Source organism: Canis aureus, chromosome 19, assembly GCF_053574225.1.
Source record: "Canis aureus isolate CA01 chromosome 19, VMU_Caureus_v.1.0, whole genome shotgun sequence".
Taxonomy (NCBI): domain Eukaryota; kingdom Metazoa; phylum Chordata; class Mammalia; order Carnivora; family Canidae; genus Canis; species Canis aureus.
This window is the reverse complement of record NC_135629.1, coordinates 13,975,957-13,992,833: the sequence shown is the minus strand read 5'-3', so window position 1 is coordinate 13,992,833 and position 16,877 is coordinate 13,975,957. Positions and strand designations below refer to the sequence as shown.

The 16,877-nt window shown below is 38.9% G+C and overlaps 1 protein-coding gene across 13 annotated transcripts in view; it reads left to right on the top strand.

The window, feature by feature from the left end:
• Positions 1 to 16,877, top strand: part of ITPR1 (inositol 1,4,5-trisphosphate receptor type 1) — a 319,171-nt gene that overhangs the window by 137,808 nt on the left and 164,486 nt on the right. For 10 of the 13 annotated variants that reach the window (XM_077857995.1, XM_077858001.1, XM_077858003.1 and 7 more), the window contains exons 12-17: positions 1,139 to 1,183; positions 4,977 to 5,131; positions 11,141 to 11,240; positions 12,408 to 12,568; positions 13,070 to 13,211; positions 14,924 to 15,082. In XM_077857995.1, the coding sequence (XP_077714121.1) occupies positions 1,139 to 1,183; positions 4,977 to 5,131; positions 11,141 to 11,240; positions 12,408 to 12,568; positions 13,070 to 13,211; positions 14,924 to 15,082 (762 nt within the window). The remainder of the gene's footprint in view (positions 1 to 1,138; positions 1,184 to 4,976; positions 5,132 to 11,140; positions 11,241 to 12,407; positions 12,569 to 13,069; positions 13,212 to 14,923; positions 15,083 to 16,877) is intronic. The other 3 variants (XM_077857997.1, XM_077858002.1, XM_077858005.1) reach the window with 1 other exon arrangement.

Here is a 16,877-nt window from a genome sequence, read left to right as displayed (position 1 = left end):
TGCTTTTGCATTTTGCTCTCCCCACATTTTTCCTCTCCCCACATCTTATCTACCAGTCCTTGTCCTAATATGAATATCCAAGACTCAGCTATAGTGAAACATGGTATGTAAAGCCAGAAGCACTAAGACACATAAAAAATTAGACAACTTTATAAAGTATTCTGGTTCTCAGAGCACTAGTGGAATAGACAAGGTCTTATCTTTTACTTGCAGATATACCAAAAATCAAGGAAATTACTTTACTTTTAATGTCTATAAAAGGTTTTTGAGGAAAGGCAAGACTAAATACTGAAGGACAGGAAGAATTTACTTTTTTACTTTTTGTGTTAAATTAGGGAGCCATCATACTGTGTGACACATCATACTGTGTGACACATCATACTGTGTGACACATCATACTGTGTGACAGATGCTGAGTTTTACTCTTATCTGCTAGAAGATGTACAATACATTTTCATATCAGATTCTAGTTGTACATGAAAAGATACCTCTCATGGTCTGGTTCCACTGTGGGATGGCTCAGAGATAATCAAGGTGATGTGTGGATGCCAGTATCACTTCTGCAGCTGACCCCAAAGAAGGCCAAATCTAAATGTACTGAACCCCCAGGATGCCTGATACTCGTAAGAACTGATGATTTCAAAATACTTAAGAACCAAAGGTCAAGACTAAGTTGAAATTTAAAATGAAGCCTTAAAGAATTATGGACCCAGCTAACCAGCTGTGAGAAATGTCAATTACATGGTTTGCCAAAGTGGTTATGTTCTGAAGCGAGTGTAACTCTTGCTGGAGGCCACACTTTTTTTTTTTTTTTCAATTTCTACCTAAAACTAAGCAGGATTATTAATGACTGGATACTGATCTTTTATTTATCTCAGGGTTTTAACTGTTGCTTGTTAGTGAATTCATTGTGTTCTTCTCTCGACACTCGAGAGCCGTCGTCTGGTAACTGGTAGACCATTCCATGTGTGTTGTACTCATGTTGTGTGTTGTGGCATGCTGGTTTCATGAACAGAGGGAAGGGACAAGTTTTTAGCTATTCAGAGATGTTCGCAGGCCTTGAAGTCTCCTGCAAGTGGGGCCGAGTCCTGGAGTAATCAATGGATGTTTTAATTTCCTAATGATTCTTTTTCATCAGGTAGACCCTGACTTTGAGGAAGAATGCCTGGAGTTTCAGCCCTCAGTAAGTATGAGCAAGAGCCTTCTTGTCTCCATCTGGTAGGGTGAGGCCAAATGATCTGGAACCCCATTTTAAGAAACTACCACTCATCATTGAGCACTGGGGAAGGGGAAATCTTAGGATGCCTTAAAAGAGGGTCTTCTATGTTTCCCTTGAGGGCAGTCATGTCTCCCTGTGTTCTGATTGGTCTAAGACTGTCAGTGATGATGCTCTTTCGGTATGTTTATTCAAGGGGTCTTCACCTTTAAGTTGTAGAAGTTGATGGTATCTCTTGGAATGCCCCTAGGCTAGAGACAGAGATGGCCCTTTAGAAGTCAGCCTTTTACAAATGAATATCCTATTGCTGTTGACCTCAACCTCACCCAGATTTTTTCAGGCAATGAGTGTGTGAGTTGGATAGTGTCATTTAGATGATGGAGATAACACATGAGGCGTGGTGTTCCTGACATCTGATTAGACACTGAATTGTCTAACCATCTGTCCTTGCTTTCTGCAAACTCAGAAATAGACTTTATAATGTGGTTTGGAATGTAATAGCAACTAGATCTTTCTTTAGAGGCCGTATTGCCCATTAATGCTGCTTTGGAGGCACTTGGGTGTTGAATTGTCCACAACTGTGGGTTAAAGAGGGCAGTGGTTGTATTACATGGAAATAATAAGTATCTTGTGTAGTGCTTCATTCTGGTCTAGGATTTTAAAAAAATGCAAATAGTTGCTACTCTGTTTGACGTTGTGTGTTCATGTGATCATCTCTGGTGAATATGGTAGATGATATTGAGGCCATTCCTTTTATGCAGGTAGAGGGTTTTGAAAGAACTGACAGGCTTTAAAGTGGATCCATTAATAAAGGGATTGGGATGGAGATAATACAGATGCAGTTACCTTTGGAAAGTCTGAATTCTGTGGGAAGGATAAACCTTGCAGTTGGGTTTGGAAAGAATGTTAGCTTTGGAAGGAACGAAGAGGGGTTCTAGCTGACAGCTTCGCATTATGAGTTCCTGAACTTGCTGCGGGAGTTCATCTCTTTCTTGATTCTTGAGGTAGGAGCTGAGGGTCCTGCTCCTTCCTTTCATCTTCCTCACCCTCTCTTCCAGAACTCATTTTGAAAGCTACCCTTCCACACGGACTGGAAGGTCAAGAGCACTGACTTGCTCCAACTTCTTGCCAATGTGCAGGGAAATCTTTGCCCAACATCTGTGCGTAGTGTTCATATGGCTGGTTTTCAGAGGCTTACACTGGCAGGGGCATCATTTTTCATCAGGCAGTTCTTGTCCTTGCACCTTCTGTATTTTGGGAGAAAACTGCCTCTTTGTGACTTGTATCTAATGGTATTAGCACTGCTATCTGGGTTGTAACACAGAGTAGGTCACCTCTCGGAAATACCTTGGAAGGAGAGTTGTGGCTTTTGTCACTGAGAGCTGATGTCCATTTGTACCTTGAGCTTTGTGAGGAACAGGGCTGCTCTCTTGGCCTGTTGATGAATGAGGGGAGGTCTGGCATTCATAGTGCAGGAGGAAGAACATAGTGATCAAAAGCAAGGCAGGGAAAAGAGGCAGACCTGGGTATAAGTAGCAGAGCCACCCTTGAATGAGCTATGTGACTAAATGAGCTACTTTCCCCTCTGTGGCCCTCGATTCCCTCCTCTGTGAAAGTGGCAAATATGCTCATTGATAGGATGAAGTGAGGTGTGGTGTGTAAGACATGGCCTGTAGTAAGCTCTCAGTAAGTAGCATTTGTGTCAGCTGCATATGATCAGTAGCATTTTTCATGTCTTTAAATCCATGAGTTCATCTAATCTGCACAGCAGCTGTGTGAAAGGAGTTAGGGGAGGTTTTATGATCTTTGTTGAACCGATGAGGAACCAGAGAGTGGTCCTAACTCATCACATGTCTTGGTTCTCTCAGAGTTCGGTCATCTTTCTATTTTTTCATGCTTCTTCATGCCATGGTGGTGGGAAAAGCTGGAGTGTGGAAACTTTGTTCTGCTTATGGGTCATGTACGTCCCTGAGACTGGCTCTTAGTGCTTGTAGGAATCTTTGCCTGGAATCTCACTTGGCTTGTTCAGCTTGTTGTTCTCAACGTAGCAGCGCCCATGAGCCACATGCTTGACGCCAGAGGGAGAGGAAGGACAACCACAAGTTGTCTCTTGTCTGGAAGGCTTTTGTACGTGTGCCTTTCCTCCCACTAGGTGGCAAACGCCGACTGCACATAAAGAACATGAAGTGCTCAGTCGCAGGTCCAGATACAGACACTCCGTGCAATTTTAATTTTTCTTTAGTGTTCCTGGCTGAACACTAAAGAAAAGGTCGGAAATTGAACTGCCAGCCTGTAGCTGAACTAGGTGTCTCAAACTAGAATCAGATTAGGGCTTATTTTAAAAGTGGTGTGTGGAAGACTTTGCAGGTCAGAATAGTTAGAAGAGGACAGATCTTTTTCTTGAACTGAGATATTTGTGCTCTCCATTTACTTCATACTTGAGTGTAGATAGAACAACAAATTGTAGGTTTGTTTAGGTAGTGTTACAATGTATTAGAAGAGAGGGCATAGGGTAGAGGACACAGAGCTTTGGGAGATATTAAAAGAACCATTTGTATTTTCTTTTTCTCTCCCTTCTCTCTGTCTCTCTCCCCACCCTCCCTCTTCTCTCCCTCTTTTTCTCCCCCCTGTCCCTCTCTCTCTATCCCCTCCCTTCCTCTCTCCCAACCTCTCACCTCTCCCTTTCCCTACCCGTACTCCCTTCTTTCTTTTCTCAGAGAAAAATTGGGGCTGCTGATGAACTCTTAGAGCAGACTATTGCCTGTAATCTTAGATGTGGGGCCCTGGAATTAAATTCTCTCATGCTCTCTCCTTTGCCTTCTAAATTGATTTCCTTTTATCCAGTCCCCGTTTGGAAAGGAGTCAGTGCTTCAGCCAAGCAAAGCAAGTTTTTGACAAGGAAAATGTGATTTCCCCAGTAGATACAGGTGGATGTTGTCTTCTTGCAAAGACATAAAAAATTAAAAATAATCCCACATAGAGTCACAGTGCTAGGAGACACCTTGCAAAGCCTATGAGAGGACGTGACAGTCTAAGCATGCTGCTTAAATCTGCTCAGGCAGATGGGCTCTGGAGCCTAGAATGTGCTTTTATAGTTTCTCAGGAAAGCTTTCGTCATTGGTCATTAGTCTTAACTGTCAGGGATTTTCTTCAGCCTCTGCCAAATCCCTTACATAGCAAGAGAGGCCCCCTTTTCCCTGAATTGTCATCGGCAGTGCTCCTTGATTAATTACAAACATTTTTTTCAGGGCTAGTCTGACTTCTCAAATATTTTTCTTGGCCACACTGGGATCTCTGCTTATGAACACTTGGATTCAGGCTTATTTTACTTTTTCTCCTGGGAAGTAGCTGTATCATATTATTGCTAGACAATTTAACTGTAGATTAACACAATGACCCATAACCAGATCCACAGGATGAGTTTTCTCAAAGTGCTTCTTTTCTCTTCCAACTACTGCAGATGGATGTAGCTATACGGACTTCTTCATCACCTATATAGCTCTCTTTCCATGGACATCTGTTACTGTAACCCTGCATTGTTTAAACATTTTTATTGCAACACAAGGAGGTAGAGTGTAAATATTCTTGGCATGGGTGGCCGATTATCATCTTTTATGATTGCTCTGAAACTATGGTTCTTTTCCTGCCAACTGCTGATGTTCACTATTGTTTCTTTCCTGTTCCTGTGGACTATGCAGTGATTGTAGTGAGTGGAGGATCTGGCGTGCAGAATCCATGATTTATGACTTTTCCTCCTCAGGTGGACCCTGATCAGGACGCCTCTCGAAGCAGGTTGCGAAATGCCCAAGAAAAGATGGTCTACTCCCTGGTCTCTGTGCCTGAAGGCAATGACATCTCCTCCATTTTTGAGCTAGACCCCACCACTCTTCGTGGAGGTGATAGCCTTGTCCCAAGGTATGGTTCTAAAATGGGTTATCCTGAGGGGGGTCAGAGCTGGTATATGTGTCTTGGCTGGGCTTCTTGGAATCCAAATCATCACTGCCTTTCTTGAAGCTTTTGTAAAGAATTTGTTCTGGTTGCCCATTGGAATGGCATCTGGTTTTTTAATGGCTCATTATTTATAAGTTCCCCGAAGTTGAATAAGAAGTACATTATTTTGGTAAATAAATCAAACCATAAGTTCAAGGAGCTCCACATTTCTAGTTTCCTCTACTCACATCCTCATTCCCAAACTTGAGAGTTCTCCTAGTCAACTGAATAAACAGTTGTTAAGAAATTCTTTAAAATGGAATATTTGCAGTTCACTGAGTACGTAGTAAAGTATTGGGAAGTCAGACCAGTGTCCTTTAGTTATTTTGTTAAATTTGACTCTTAGTTTGATTGCATAAGAATGTATTTTGATAGAGGGAATAACTGGATTCTGAAAGGGGTCAAAGCTCATGCTTAACACCACCATCTGCAGCAATACTATTAATAACGGCTTACATTTATTGAGTGCTTAACTACATGCCATATTCAGTGCTAAGTACTTTTATTTGTGTTATATTATGTCATCTTCACAAAACTCTCTGTGAGTTAGGTATTACTATTTGCCCCTTCTTATAGATAAGGAGACTAAAGCTTGGAGCTCAAGCAACTTATCACACATCAGCTAATCCCTTTGCAGAGCCCATAATCTTAAATGCTGAAGACAGACAGGGTAGTTGGGGGCAATTCTGACTCTTCAACACAGCATTGGCTAGCAGTGACCTCCGTGGCATTTGTAGGTTTAACACATGGCCCATCTCACTGAGTATCATTTTGTGTTTCATTATTCATGTATGTCATTGCCAATTCCCTGTTCAACGTGTTGGTGATACTGGTAAGTGCAGTGTGGGTACTATCAGGAGTGGAGGAGAACCTTCTCTTGTGCTGTCAGGGCGATGAACAGAGGCCAGTGTCCACACAGAAGAGCATTTTACATTGCAAGGAGGCTTTTCATTGTGATACAGTAAAAAGGCCACTTGATTCTTAAACTCTGTGAGGTTGTGAATTCTATGAATATCTGGGGAAAGCTATAGATATTTCTCTAGAAAATCCAAGTATGTGCCCAGCTTTGCATTCTCCAGGTTTGGAACCCCTAATTTAGACTGCCTTTTTTTTTTTTTTTTAAGTAACAGATTTGTTGAGAGGGAAATCATATGCCGTATAATTTACCTAAAGTCTCAATTCATTGGCTTTTAGTATATGAGCGAGCAGAGTTAGGCACCTATCATCAGAATTGTAGGACATTTTTCACGAAAAAGAACATCATCCCTTTTCTCTGTTACTCTTATTTTTCCATGCTCCACTTCCATCCTTAGACTCACCTGTGTCCTGTCTTTATTGATTTGCCTTTTCTGGACATTTCACATAAATGGAATCGTGTAACATGTGGTCCTTTGTGACTGGCTTATTTCATTTAGTATTTTTAAGATTCATCCATGTTTATACCATGTATTAGTACTTCATTTTATCTTATTGCTGAATAATATTCCATTGTGTTGCTATACCACATTGTATTTATCCAATTATTTTTTTCTTATTTTTTTTAAAGGAGGGTTAATACCCATCCTTTAAAAAGCTTGCTTGTTTGTTTGTTTGTTTATTTATTTATTTATTTATTTATTTATTTATTTATTTCCCAACATAGGGCTTGAACTCATGACCCCAGAATTAAGAATTGCTTGCTCTACTGACTAAGCCAGTAGAGCACCATATATTCATCGAGTTTCTACTTGATGGCCAGTTGGGTTGTTAGCCCTTTTTTGCTATTACGCTGCTGTGAACATTTGTGTACACATTTTTGGAGGGGACATAAGTTTTCATTCTCTTGGGTGTATACCTAGGAGTGGAATGCTGTGTTATATAGTAACTCTGTCTAACCTTTTGAGGAACTGCTAGACTGTTTTTCAACATGGATGCACCATTTTACATTCCCACCTCTTGTATGTGAGAGTTCCAGTTTCTCTACATTCTCACCAATACTTGTCACTGTCTTTTTTTATGTGAACAATCCTGATAAGTGTGAAGCAACATGTCATTGTGATTTTGATTTGCATTTCTGTGATGCCTAATGAGGTTCATCATCTTTTCCTGTGCTTTTTGGCCACTCATGTATTATCTTAGAATTTTTCCCATTTAAAAAATTGAATTGTCCTTTTATTACTGAGTTTTTAGTGTTCTTTATTTTAGATATAAATCCCTTACCAAATATATGATTTGCAAGAATTTTCTCCCATTGTCTAGGTTGTTTTCTCACTTCCTAGATGGTATCTATTGAAGTAGAAAAATGTTTAATTTTGTCGAAGTCCAATTTTTCTATTTTTCTATTTTTTCTTTGATTGCTTAAGCTTTTGGTTTCTTAAGAAATTATGCCCATTCCAAGGTCACAAACAATCATGCTGATGTTTTCTTCTAAGAGTTTTATAGTTTATGGTCTTTACTCTTAGATCTTTGATGCATTTTGAGATCCCTTTTAAATATTGTTTGTAGTAAGGCACATTGCTTTTTTTTTAAGATTTTTATTAATTTTGAGAGAGAGAATGTGAGTACAAAGGTAGGGGCAGAGGCAGAGAGAGAGAGAGAGAGAGAATCTCAAGTAGATTCCATGCTGAGTGAGGAGCCCACTGTTAGACTTGATCTCATGACTCTGAGCCGGAATTAAGAGTCGGACCAACTGACTGAGCCACTCATGCACCCCAGTAAATTGCTTTTTAAAAGCTTCCTTTCTCATTGATTTGTTAACTAGACAGGTATAGGTTTGTAGAACACAATTACATTTTGGTTTAAGTAAGTTTCCATATGTTATGGCCTCTGTTCTGGAAATTATTTAATAAATTTCTTTAGGCTCCCAGGAGGCAAGGGAATGACAGTTATATTACATACTAAATGTTTTAGTTTTCTAGGGATAGCAAAGAACAGAGCCCTTTGATTTGACATATCACATTGTTTTATTTTATTAGAAGGTGCTTCGTGTCATTCCCTTGGCAAAGAGAGTAAGGTGCTAGTTGGCCATATTCCCCAATGGGTTGGAAATTCACATAATCCTGTAGGAAGGGGGAAGTCTAAGCTTTTAGGTCAGATGGCCAAGCAGCTTTGGCTGGTTAGAGACCCCTGCTTTTGTATCCACATCAATTCATTTATGTTTCTCTGTTGGAAAACTCTCAGTGGACTAGTTGTCCATAGGTAGATGGATTCTGAACTCTTAAACAAGGGAAGCCTTGTATTCACCAGGGAAAAAGTGTCCAATATGGTCTACCAGTGTTAATTACCAGTTATGATCTTGAACTTGGTCTTAGCTTTAAAAATTTTTTTTATCTGTTCTTGCCTTTGACCAACAACCTAAGAGCCACAATTAAATGGGCTTCTTATTCATTGGTCCTGTGGAGGGATAAAAAAAACCTTAGGGGTAGTATACTCATTTCCCTGTATCTTAACATTATGCTAAATATTACTTGTTTGAAGATCAGGAAGTCTGAAGGTAGATAAATGAATGTCTCTGAAATGGTATCAGCAAAGGAATTTTTGTGATGGTCACTGGTTACAAGGCGACGCCTGGGTGGCTCAGCAGTTGAGGGCCTGCCTATGGCCCAGGGCGTGATCCTGGAGTCCTGGGATTGAGTCCCACAACGGGCTTCTTGCATGGAGCCTGTTTCTCTCTCCGCCTTTGTTTCTGCCTCTCTCTCTCTCTCTCTCTCTCTCATGAATAAGTAAATAAAATATTTCTTTTTAAAAAAGAATCTTTCCAAATCAAAATGAAAAGGATAATTGCAAATCCTGGATATACTAAATATGATAATTAAATTGCAATATACGTGAAATAGATGCATTACATGAACATTGGGAGAGCATCCAACTTTGTGACTGTTTTATAATTGTCCTGATCTCATGACTTTTGAGTTAAGGATTGGGAATGGGACTTAGAATGAATTGATAGAATGCCCTTTGTATCTTAAATATAATTTGACCTAGAACTTTATAGAATGTAATTATCCAATAAAAACCTAAGCTGCAAGCTTTGGTTATAATTTGAAATTAAGAAAATGAGTGCAAGTCACTCAGAAGAAAAAAGAATTGCAAATCTCTATCAGATTTCTTATTTGTGTTTTTTCATGTATATTTGTTCTAGTTAACGTAAATATCACTATGGTTGCCCATATTTATAATGTTCAGGGCTGTTAGAATGAGGGAAAGCAGAAGGCAGAGAGGATGTACTGAAGATACATGTCTGGTCTGATGCTCTCCCCATCCCACCTCTTTTCCATGTCAGTACCATTGCTCTAAACTCCTCCTAACACAAATGACTTCTATGGTCCTTTGTCTGTCCCAGCCCCACCAGTGTTCAAAGTTCACTCAAGTTTTCTGTAACAAAAAAAACTTCCATGACTTCCTGAAGCCTCATTAATCTCCTCCTCTGAAAGTCCTTCAGGACTTGACTGTCTCCCAACTTAATGTTTTTTAATGTGCATTTCCTGTTACTTACTATTGCTTGATGTTCATTGATCTTGTCTCACTTATGTGGTAGATTCCTGATGCAAGAACTAAGCCATTATTTCTATTTCCTTAAAGCAAAATTGAAAAACATGGTAAAATTATCCATGTTCACTATAAAACAACAGCTACAAAAATTGTTAGTGTCATGGAGAGCAAAGAAGCAAAAATTATGTAAAATTTACTATTGAGAGATAACTGTTAACATTATGGTTTATGTAGTTTTAGGTCTGGGCACACAAATAACATGTATATAATTTATTATAAATAGAATTATGAGACATTTTTACATTTTCCATTGAATATATTTTGTATATATTTCCAAGTATATATCAATTATAATCATTTAAAATAACTAATATTCTAGTGTATGTACTATAATTAGTCCATTATTGAGACATTGGATTGTTTACAGTTTTCCAGTATTGTAAATAATGCTTTGTTTTTATTTGTACTTGTACTGTCATCTCTTAAGTGAAAAATCTAAAAATGGGATTGCTAGATAAAAAGATAGATACATTGTACTTGTTTTATAAAGTGCCAGACTCCCTTCCAGTGTTCCCACCAGGAGTGAGGACAGATCATTTCCCTAAGCTCTTATAAATACTGGGTTATGTCAGTCTCTAAGATCTTTGGAATATGATACAGTAAGATGATATATAGTTTTAATTTGTATAAATTGTATACAAAGGAGATTGAATGTATACTTCCAAGTTTATTGGCCATTTATATTTTGCTTTATTAAATTACTGGCTTATGTTTTTGTCTCATTTTCATTTCCAGTATTGATGTTCTTTTCTTACTGATTTTAAAGATCTCCTTATAAATGCAGATTAATCACCTTTATATGCCATGTGATATTCTTTCATTTTCCCAGGTTGTCTGTCCTTTCTCTTTAAACTCTGTTCATGATTTTTTTTTCTTTATGGAAGATATAAAATTTAAACTGTATTTTAAGGTGTATCCATCTTTTAAAATTTATGACCCTAGTATGTTGCCAAATGTTTCAATGGCTTTCCCTACCACAAGATTATTAAATATTAACTCATTTTATCCTAGTAATTTTATTTTTTGCTTTATTGATCCATATGAAAATTTCAAGTGTTGCTTCATCATCTCTCATGATACATGTTAATATATACTCGGTAAATACTTTTTGTTACCCTGTCTTATGCTCAGTTTGTTCTGAGATACTTTTTCATAGGAATGATCTTGTATTTAGAAATACAGCATATTCCAATGTTAGAATCATTATGATTTCTTATTGTAAGCATATTAGAATACATCTCAGTATGCAGACGTTTTCTCCTTAGTCTATATTGTCTAGTGTATGTAGCAAAAAACCATTTTGGTATCCCTCTGTATTTTGATAGAATATATTTTAGGTCAGGGGCTATAGAGAACCTAAAAATTCCTGTCCTCCAAATCCTTTTTCTTTATTTTCCCCTTTAGAAACTCCTATGTCCGGCTGAGACACCTGTGCACTAATACCTGGGTTCACAGCACAAATATCCCCATTGACAAGGAAGAAGAGAAACCCGTGATGCTTAAAGTAAGTTCTGGAACTTGGCTGTCTCCTTTGGTCTTGTGCTCCCTAATGAAAAAGCTCCTTTGAGAACAGATGGGGGAATAGGGAGCTGTGTTTTGTTGGTTTGGCCAGTGTGTGGTCATGGACAAAGTTGAATGCAGTGAAAGAATTCTCTCCATGGGACCTGGCTAAAGCAAGCCCAGGCTTTTTGAAATAACCAGAACTTTTTATTCCATGGCTTTTGCCCTAAAGATTGAGCAATTGTCTGGATTTCTTGTCTGCTTGAAGGATGATTTTAGCTCAGGGAATGTTTGCTTGTGCCTTGAGGCGCATCAGATACCTAATCAGCTTTCCCCAATCTTTATTATTTTTTTATCTCTCTGTGTATTTAAATATACATTTTTTTTAAAGTTCTCTCAGCCCCTTTAATTTCTCTCCCAGAGGCCCACCTCTCCTTCACTACCTTTTCCAGGGTCATAGAACATAAATTCACAAACATAGGGATTTTATTTTTAAAAAGTGAAATTTTTTTTAGTGATGGGGGAGGTTGTTGGAATTTTTTTCTTCTATTTTTATGAACATTTTCAGGTATATAGAAAAATTGAAGGAATGGTACATTGTCTACCCTTATAAAACTGAGTCAGTAATTACCATTTTGCTTATTTGCCTTTTCCTTATGTATTTATAAACATGTTTTTAAATTACAACAGTCTTAACACGCTTCCTTTAATAAATGGAGGTATGGGGTAGCCTGGGTGGCTCAGCGGTTTGGTGCCGCCTTCGGCCCGGGGTGTGATCCTGGGGACTCAGGATTGAGTCCCATGTTGGGCTCCCTGCATGGAGCCTGCTTCTCCCTCTGCCTGTGTCTCTGCCTCTCTCTCTCTCTCTGTGTCTCTCACTAATAAATGAATAAAATCTTAAATAAATAAATGAATGAATGGAGGCATGAAATGATACCAGAGCCCATTTTCTGCTTCATGCTTCCCCACAGTAAGAATCTCTAGAGAGGTAACAACTGTTAGTGATTTGAGGTACTTCTTTCCAGATATGTTCCTATGTCTTGTTGATTTTAATGGCAAGGTATAGCTCCAGCTTTTTGGATAGCCCAGTGTCCCGTAAATATAGTGCTTGTTTGAAGTTTTGCTCTCTCAATCCAAAAGACAGTTCCATGAAGACCATTTTGCTTTTCAGATTGGCACCTCCCCTGTGAAAGAGGATAAGGAAGCTTTTGCCATAGTTCCAGTTTCTCCTGCTGAAGTTCGGGACCTGGATTTTGCCAATGATGCCAGCAAAGTGCTGGGCTCCATAGCTGGGAAGCTGGAGAAAGGCACCATCACCCAGAATGAAAGAAGGTGAGGCTTCCCACAAGAACCAGACACACTCATCCTCAGCCCCTGGATTTTTTTTTAATCCCTTGCTGCAGAAAGACTAAATGCCAACTGTGAACAGTTTTATGTGAGAGGAACAGGCCTTAGCCTTTATATGTGGCTTCTACTTGTGATTTTCAAGAACCACATTGACTTCTTTGAGTCTCTAAAGTTGAAAAGATCATCTTTTTTCTTTGTCTCTAATTTGGCCTCTGGGGCTACCTAAGTAAATGTTAGGGGCCAGTGTTACTCTGAAATAAAATTTGATGGCTTATATTTTGTGAAGGTGGTTATCCTTTTGTGGACAATAATGTGTTGTGTGTATTTTACTCTTTTTGGTAATTGGTTGTCATGTTTAAGGAAATTGGGAAGAATGGATCTGCTTGTGTTTAACTGACTCATCAGGGCCGAAGTCTTCTAAGGTGAAGCTTCCAACCTATTGGATGTTGACTGTTCCCCATCTCTAATAGCTTCTTTCTCCCTAAGGTCTGTAACCAAGCTACTGGAAGACTTGGTTTACTTTGTCACTGGTGGCACTAACTCTGGTCAAGACGTACTTGAAGTGGTATTCTCCAAGCCCAACAGGGAGCGGCAGAAGCTGATGAGAGAACAGAATATCCTCAAGCAGGTCTGTGAGATGCGACATACCTGCAGTCTTTGTAAGAAATCAGTAGGCTCACTGCTTTTACAGAGAGCATGGATGGCTCCCACCTGGAAGGCTTGATCAACTGACTTTTCAAGAAAACAGACTTGATTTTTATAGAGCAGTTTTGAGTTCATAACAATAGTGAGTGGACAGCACAAAGTTTATACCTCCTGCCCACACACATGCATAGCCTTACCTATCATTAACATTCACCACTGTAGTGGTGCATTTGATACAGTTGTTAAACCTGCATTGACACATCATAATCCCCCCAAATCTATAGTTTACATTAAGGTTTGCTCTTGGTGTTTGTACACTTACTATTTGGGTTTAGGCCAATGTATAATTACATATCCATTATTACAGTATTATGCAGAATATTTTCACTGCCCTAAAAATCTTCTGTACTGTGCCTATTCATCCCTCATTCCCCTCAACCCCTGGCAACCACTGATCCTTTTACTGCTATCATAGTTTAGCCTTTTCCAGAATGTCATATAGTTGGAATCATACAGTATTTAGTTCTATGTTCTTTCATTTAGTAATATGCATCTAAGATTCCTCTGTAAATTTTCATGGCTTCCTAGCTCAGTTCAGTTGAAAACATACTAGTTGACTATCAACATGTGAGAATTTACCTGTTGGGAACTCCAAGAAGTGTTCACTTGACGACTTCATTTTCGTCAAAAACACTAACAAGTTCTCTGTGTCCTTAAGGTTATTTCATATGTCTGGGAAGATTTGGAGTATTTGATAAATAGTGACCTCTATAAACCATCACAAAATCTTACCATAAAGAATGAATAAATGGCTTACTGGACAAATATAGATAGTATTACCTGGTATAAATTTAAATAAAATGGTGTAAAGATAAATTATAGGGAGGTAAGTGACAAGAGTAGATGAAGTGCACAGAAATGCATACCATATAGTTCTCTACAGCTATATATTGGCTACATACTTGGCTTAGAAATTCCTGGCCACTAAAATCCAAAGAGAAACCTATTCATTACTAGTCCTGTAGTTCTCCATGGGAACTTGGGATTTGAGAATCCTTTCTCCTGTCAGTTGATGATAGACAAAATTTATTAAAACTCCATCATGTTTCAGCAAGGATTTCCAGTCCAAGAATAAATTATGTCCAGCTGTTCCATGGGATGACTCCCAGATTAGACCTCTGGCTTAATGCCAATGCTCATTTCCACAGTGGTAATTCCTTGAGGGGCCAGAATGATCAGATTCCAGGGCAGAAACCTTCACTGAGCACTATATTTATGCAACTGACAATTATTATCTACTTTATCCTTAAGACCCCCTTGTAACTCAGTGATATTCTTTCCATTTTACTGATGAGAAAACCAAAAGCTACCTTGACTGTGCTTTATACCACTAGGGAATAATGCAGGAGTGAGTTCAACTTAAAATTTGCTAATTCCAAAGTCTATACTTTTAACCACTGCCCTACACACCACACTTGCAAGTGTTTGAGGACCAATGAGGTCCAGGTGGCCTGAATTCAGTGAGTAGCCAGTCTCAGTTGATGGATTGTGTGTAATTTTCAGATTATTGATGTTGATCTAGAAAGATTTGCCTGTGCAGTCCCACCACCTGTGAGGTTGTATTAGTTTAAGACCAAGGGTTAGCCATTAACTCTGTAAATGATGGCAGCATTCATTCTTCCTTCTCACAATCAGATCTTCAAGTTGTTACAAGCCCCATTCACAGACTGTGGCGATGGCCCCATGCTGCGGCTGGAGGAGCTTGGGGATCAGCGGCATGCCCCATTCAGACATATCTGCCGGCTCTGCTACAGGGTCCTGAGACACTCCCAGCAAGACTACAGAAAAAACCAGGTTGGTATTCGGGATGGATGGGAAGTAATGGGCAGCTTCATCCCTGAAGTTCATGTACTCGCCTCATGAGTTTTAAGTCTCACATCTATAGTTACTTAATGACTAGAGATTAGTTTATTAAGTTCACGCTTAGAAAGGAAATAAATTTTTGCAAGCCTCAGAAGATAGAGTCCTTAAGAAAGATGCCAGAGAAGTTCCCTTCTGCAGCCACCTTTCAATGAGAGTTTTCTTTTGGCATTGGTATTACATTTTTATTGCCTTATGGAAAATGATTACATGGGTTTATATTAAAGGAAGAGTGGAATCTTTTCTTCCTGCTCCCTTCCATAGTCTACATGTCTGCTGGTAACTTTATTTTGATTTTGGCTCATATTTTATGACATTCTAAGTCCTTGTCTATGTCATGGCACTATATATATTATCCTCTCCCAATGAAATAAATGTTCTAACCTCTCTGGGGTTTCCCATTATTTTGGTATTTTAAGGAAGCCTGTGAACTGTGTTACCACATTTAGTAGTTCTCAGCTGGAACTAATATTGTCCCCCAGGAAGTATTTGACAATTTCAGGGGACCCTTTTGAGTGTCACAACTTGGAGGTGCTCCTGGCACCTAGTGGATAGAAGCCACTGATGCTACTAAATATCCAGGAATGCACAGGACATCCCCATCTGCAAATAGTTATCCAGCCCGATAGTCCGTAGTGCTGAGGTTGAGAGGCCCTGCACTATGTTACTCTAAGTACTGTAGGTGCATAGATGATGCTTATGAAAACCTTGATTCCCAGTCTCTGCGTTGTGTTACAAAAAGCTTTTGTTTGTAAACTTTTGACTGCCTCAACATCTGGCCTTTAAATTTAAGCTTTTCTCTGTAATTAAGGTTTTTTATATTTTGTCATGAAGATAGTATTAAACTTAAGCAATGCTCTAAAGTATTAGATATAATGTTGTTAGCAAATATTGCTAAGCTTTTGACTTTGCCTTTGGTATTGTTGAAATTAAAAGTATCCTATACCTATGATGTTGCGTTCATTAATCTGGACAGGTGGTCTTTGGGTGCTCTGATTGCTTTAAATTCACCTGCGGTGTGTCAATACCATACTCAAATAGTGCCAAAGAGATTTTATTCTCTTTCTCTGCTATCTTCAGATAAGGATGCATTGGAGCCTGTAGTGTGTGCCAGCACATTTTGCTTCTACATGAAAAGACCAAACCATTCCCTCTTACTGCTGCTACATTGACTATCTCTGCTTATTATTTATGGATTCTATGCCACTTGGCATAAGTGTATCTTTGAGGGCTGGTGAATTCCTAAATGTGCATCCTTATTGAGCATGGGCTGAAAAGTGGCCAGTGTCCACTGTGGACACTCTGAGTAGTTTTTAGGTTTTTGGAATTAATTTTAAAAATTTAAGCCAAGTTTCAAGGGCTTTTGGAACTTTCAGTAAACAAATTGTCTTGGGAAGGGAAATATTTTTGAATAGAAAGAAGCAATATCTTCAAGAGGCTTCCCTGAGTTCCTCATATATTGTTATGGAACATCATGTCTGATCCCCAAAGAGAGAAGCCAGAGATGTTGTCATAGGTTCTATGAATCTGGTTGACTGGCTTAGGTATTCCTAACTTGCTTCTGCTACCCATTGGCTATAAAAATGTATTTTCACCCCAGTTAAAGAATACAGAATGGGGTAATATTGTTCTAAATAGCTAGGTAGGCTTAAGTATATTTATTCAGCAGCATAGAGGAGCAAGGCACAGTTAAATCCTCTTGAATTAGTAATAAAATCAGAGCTGAAAA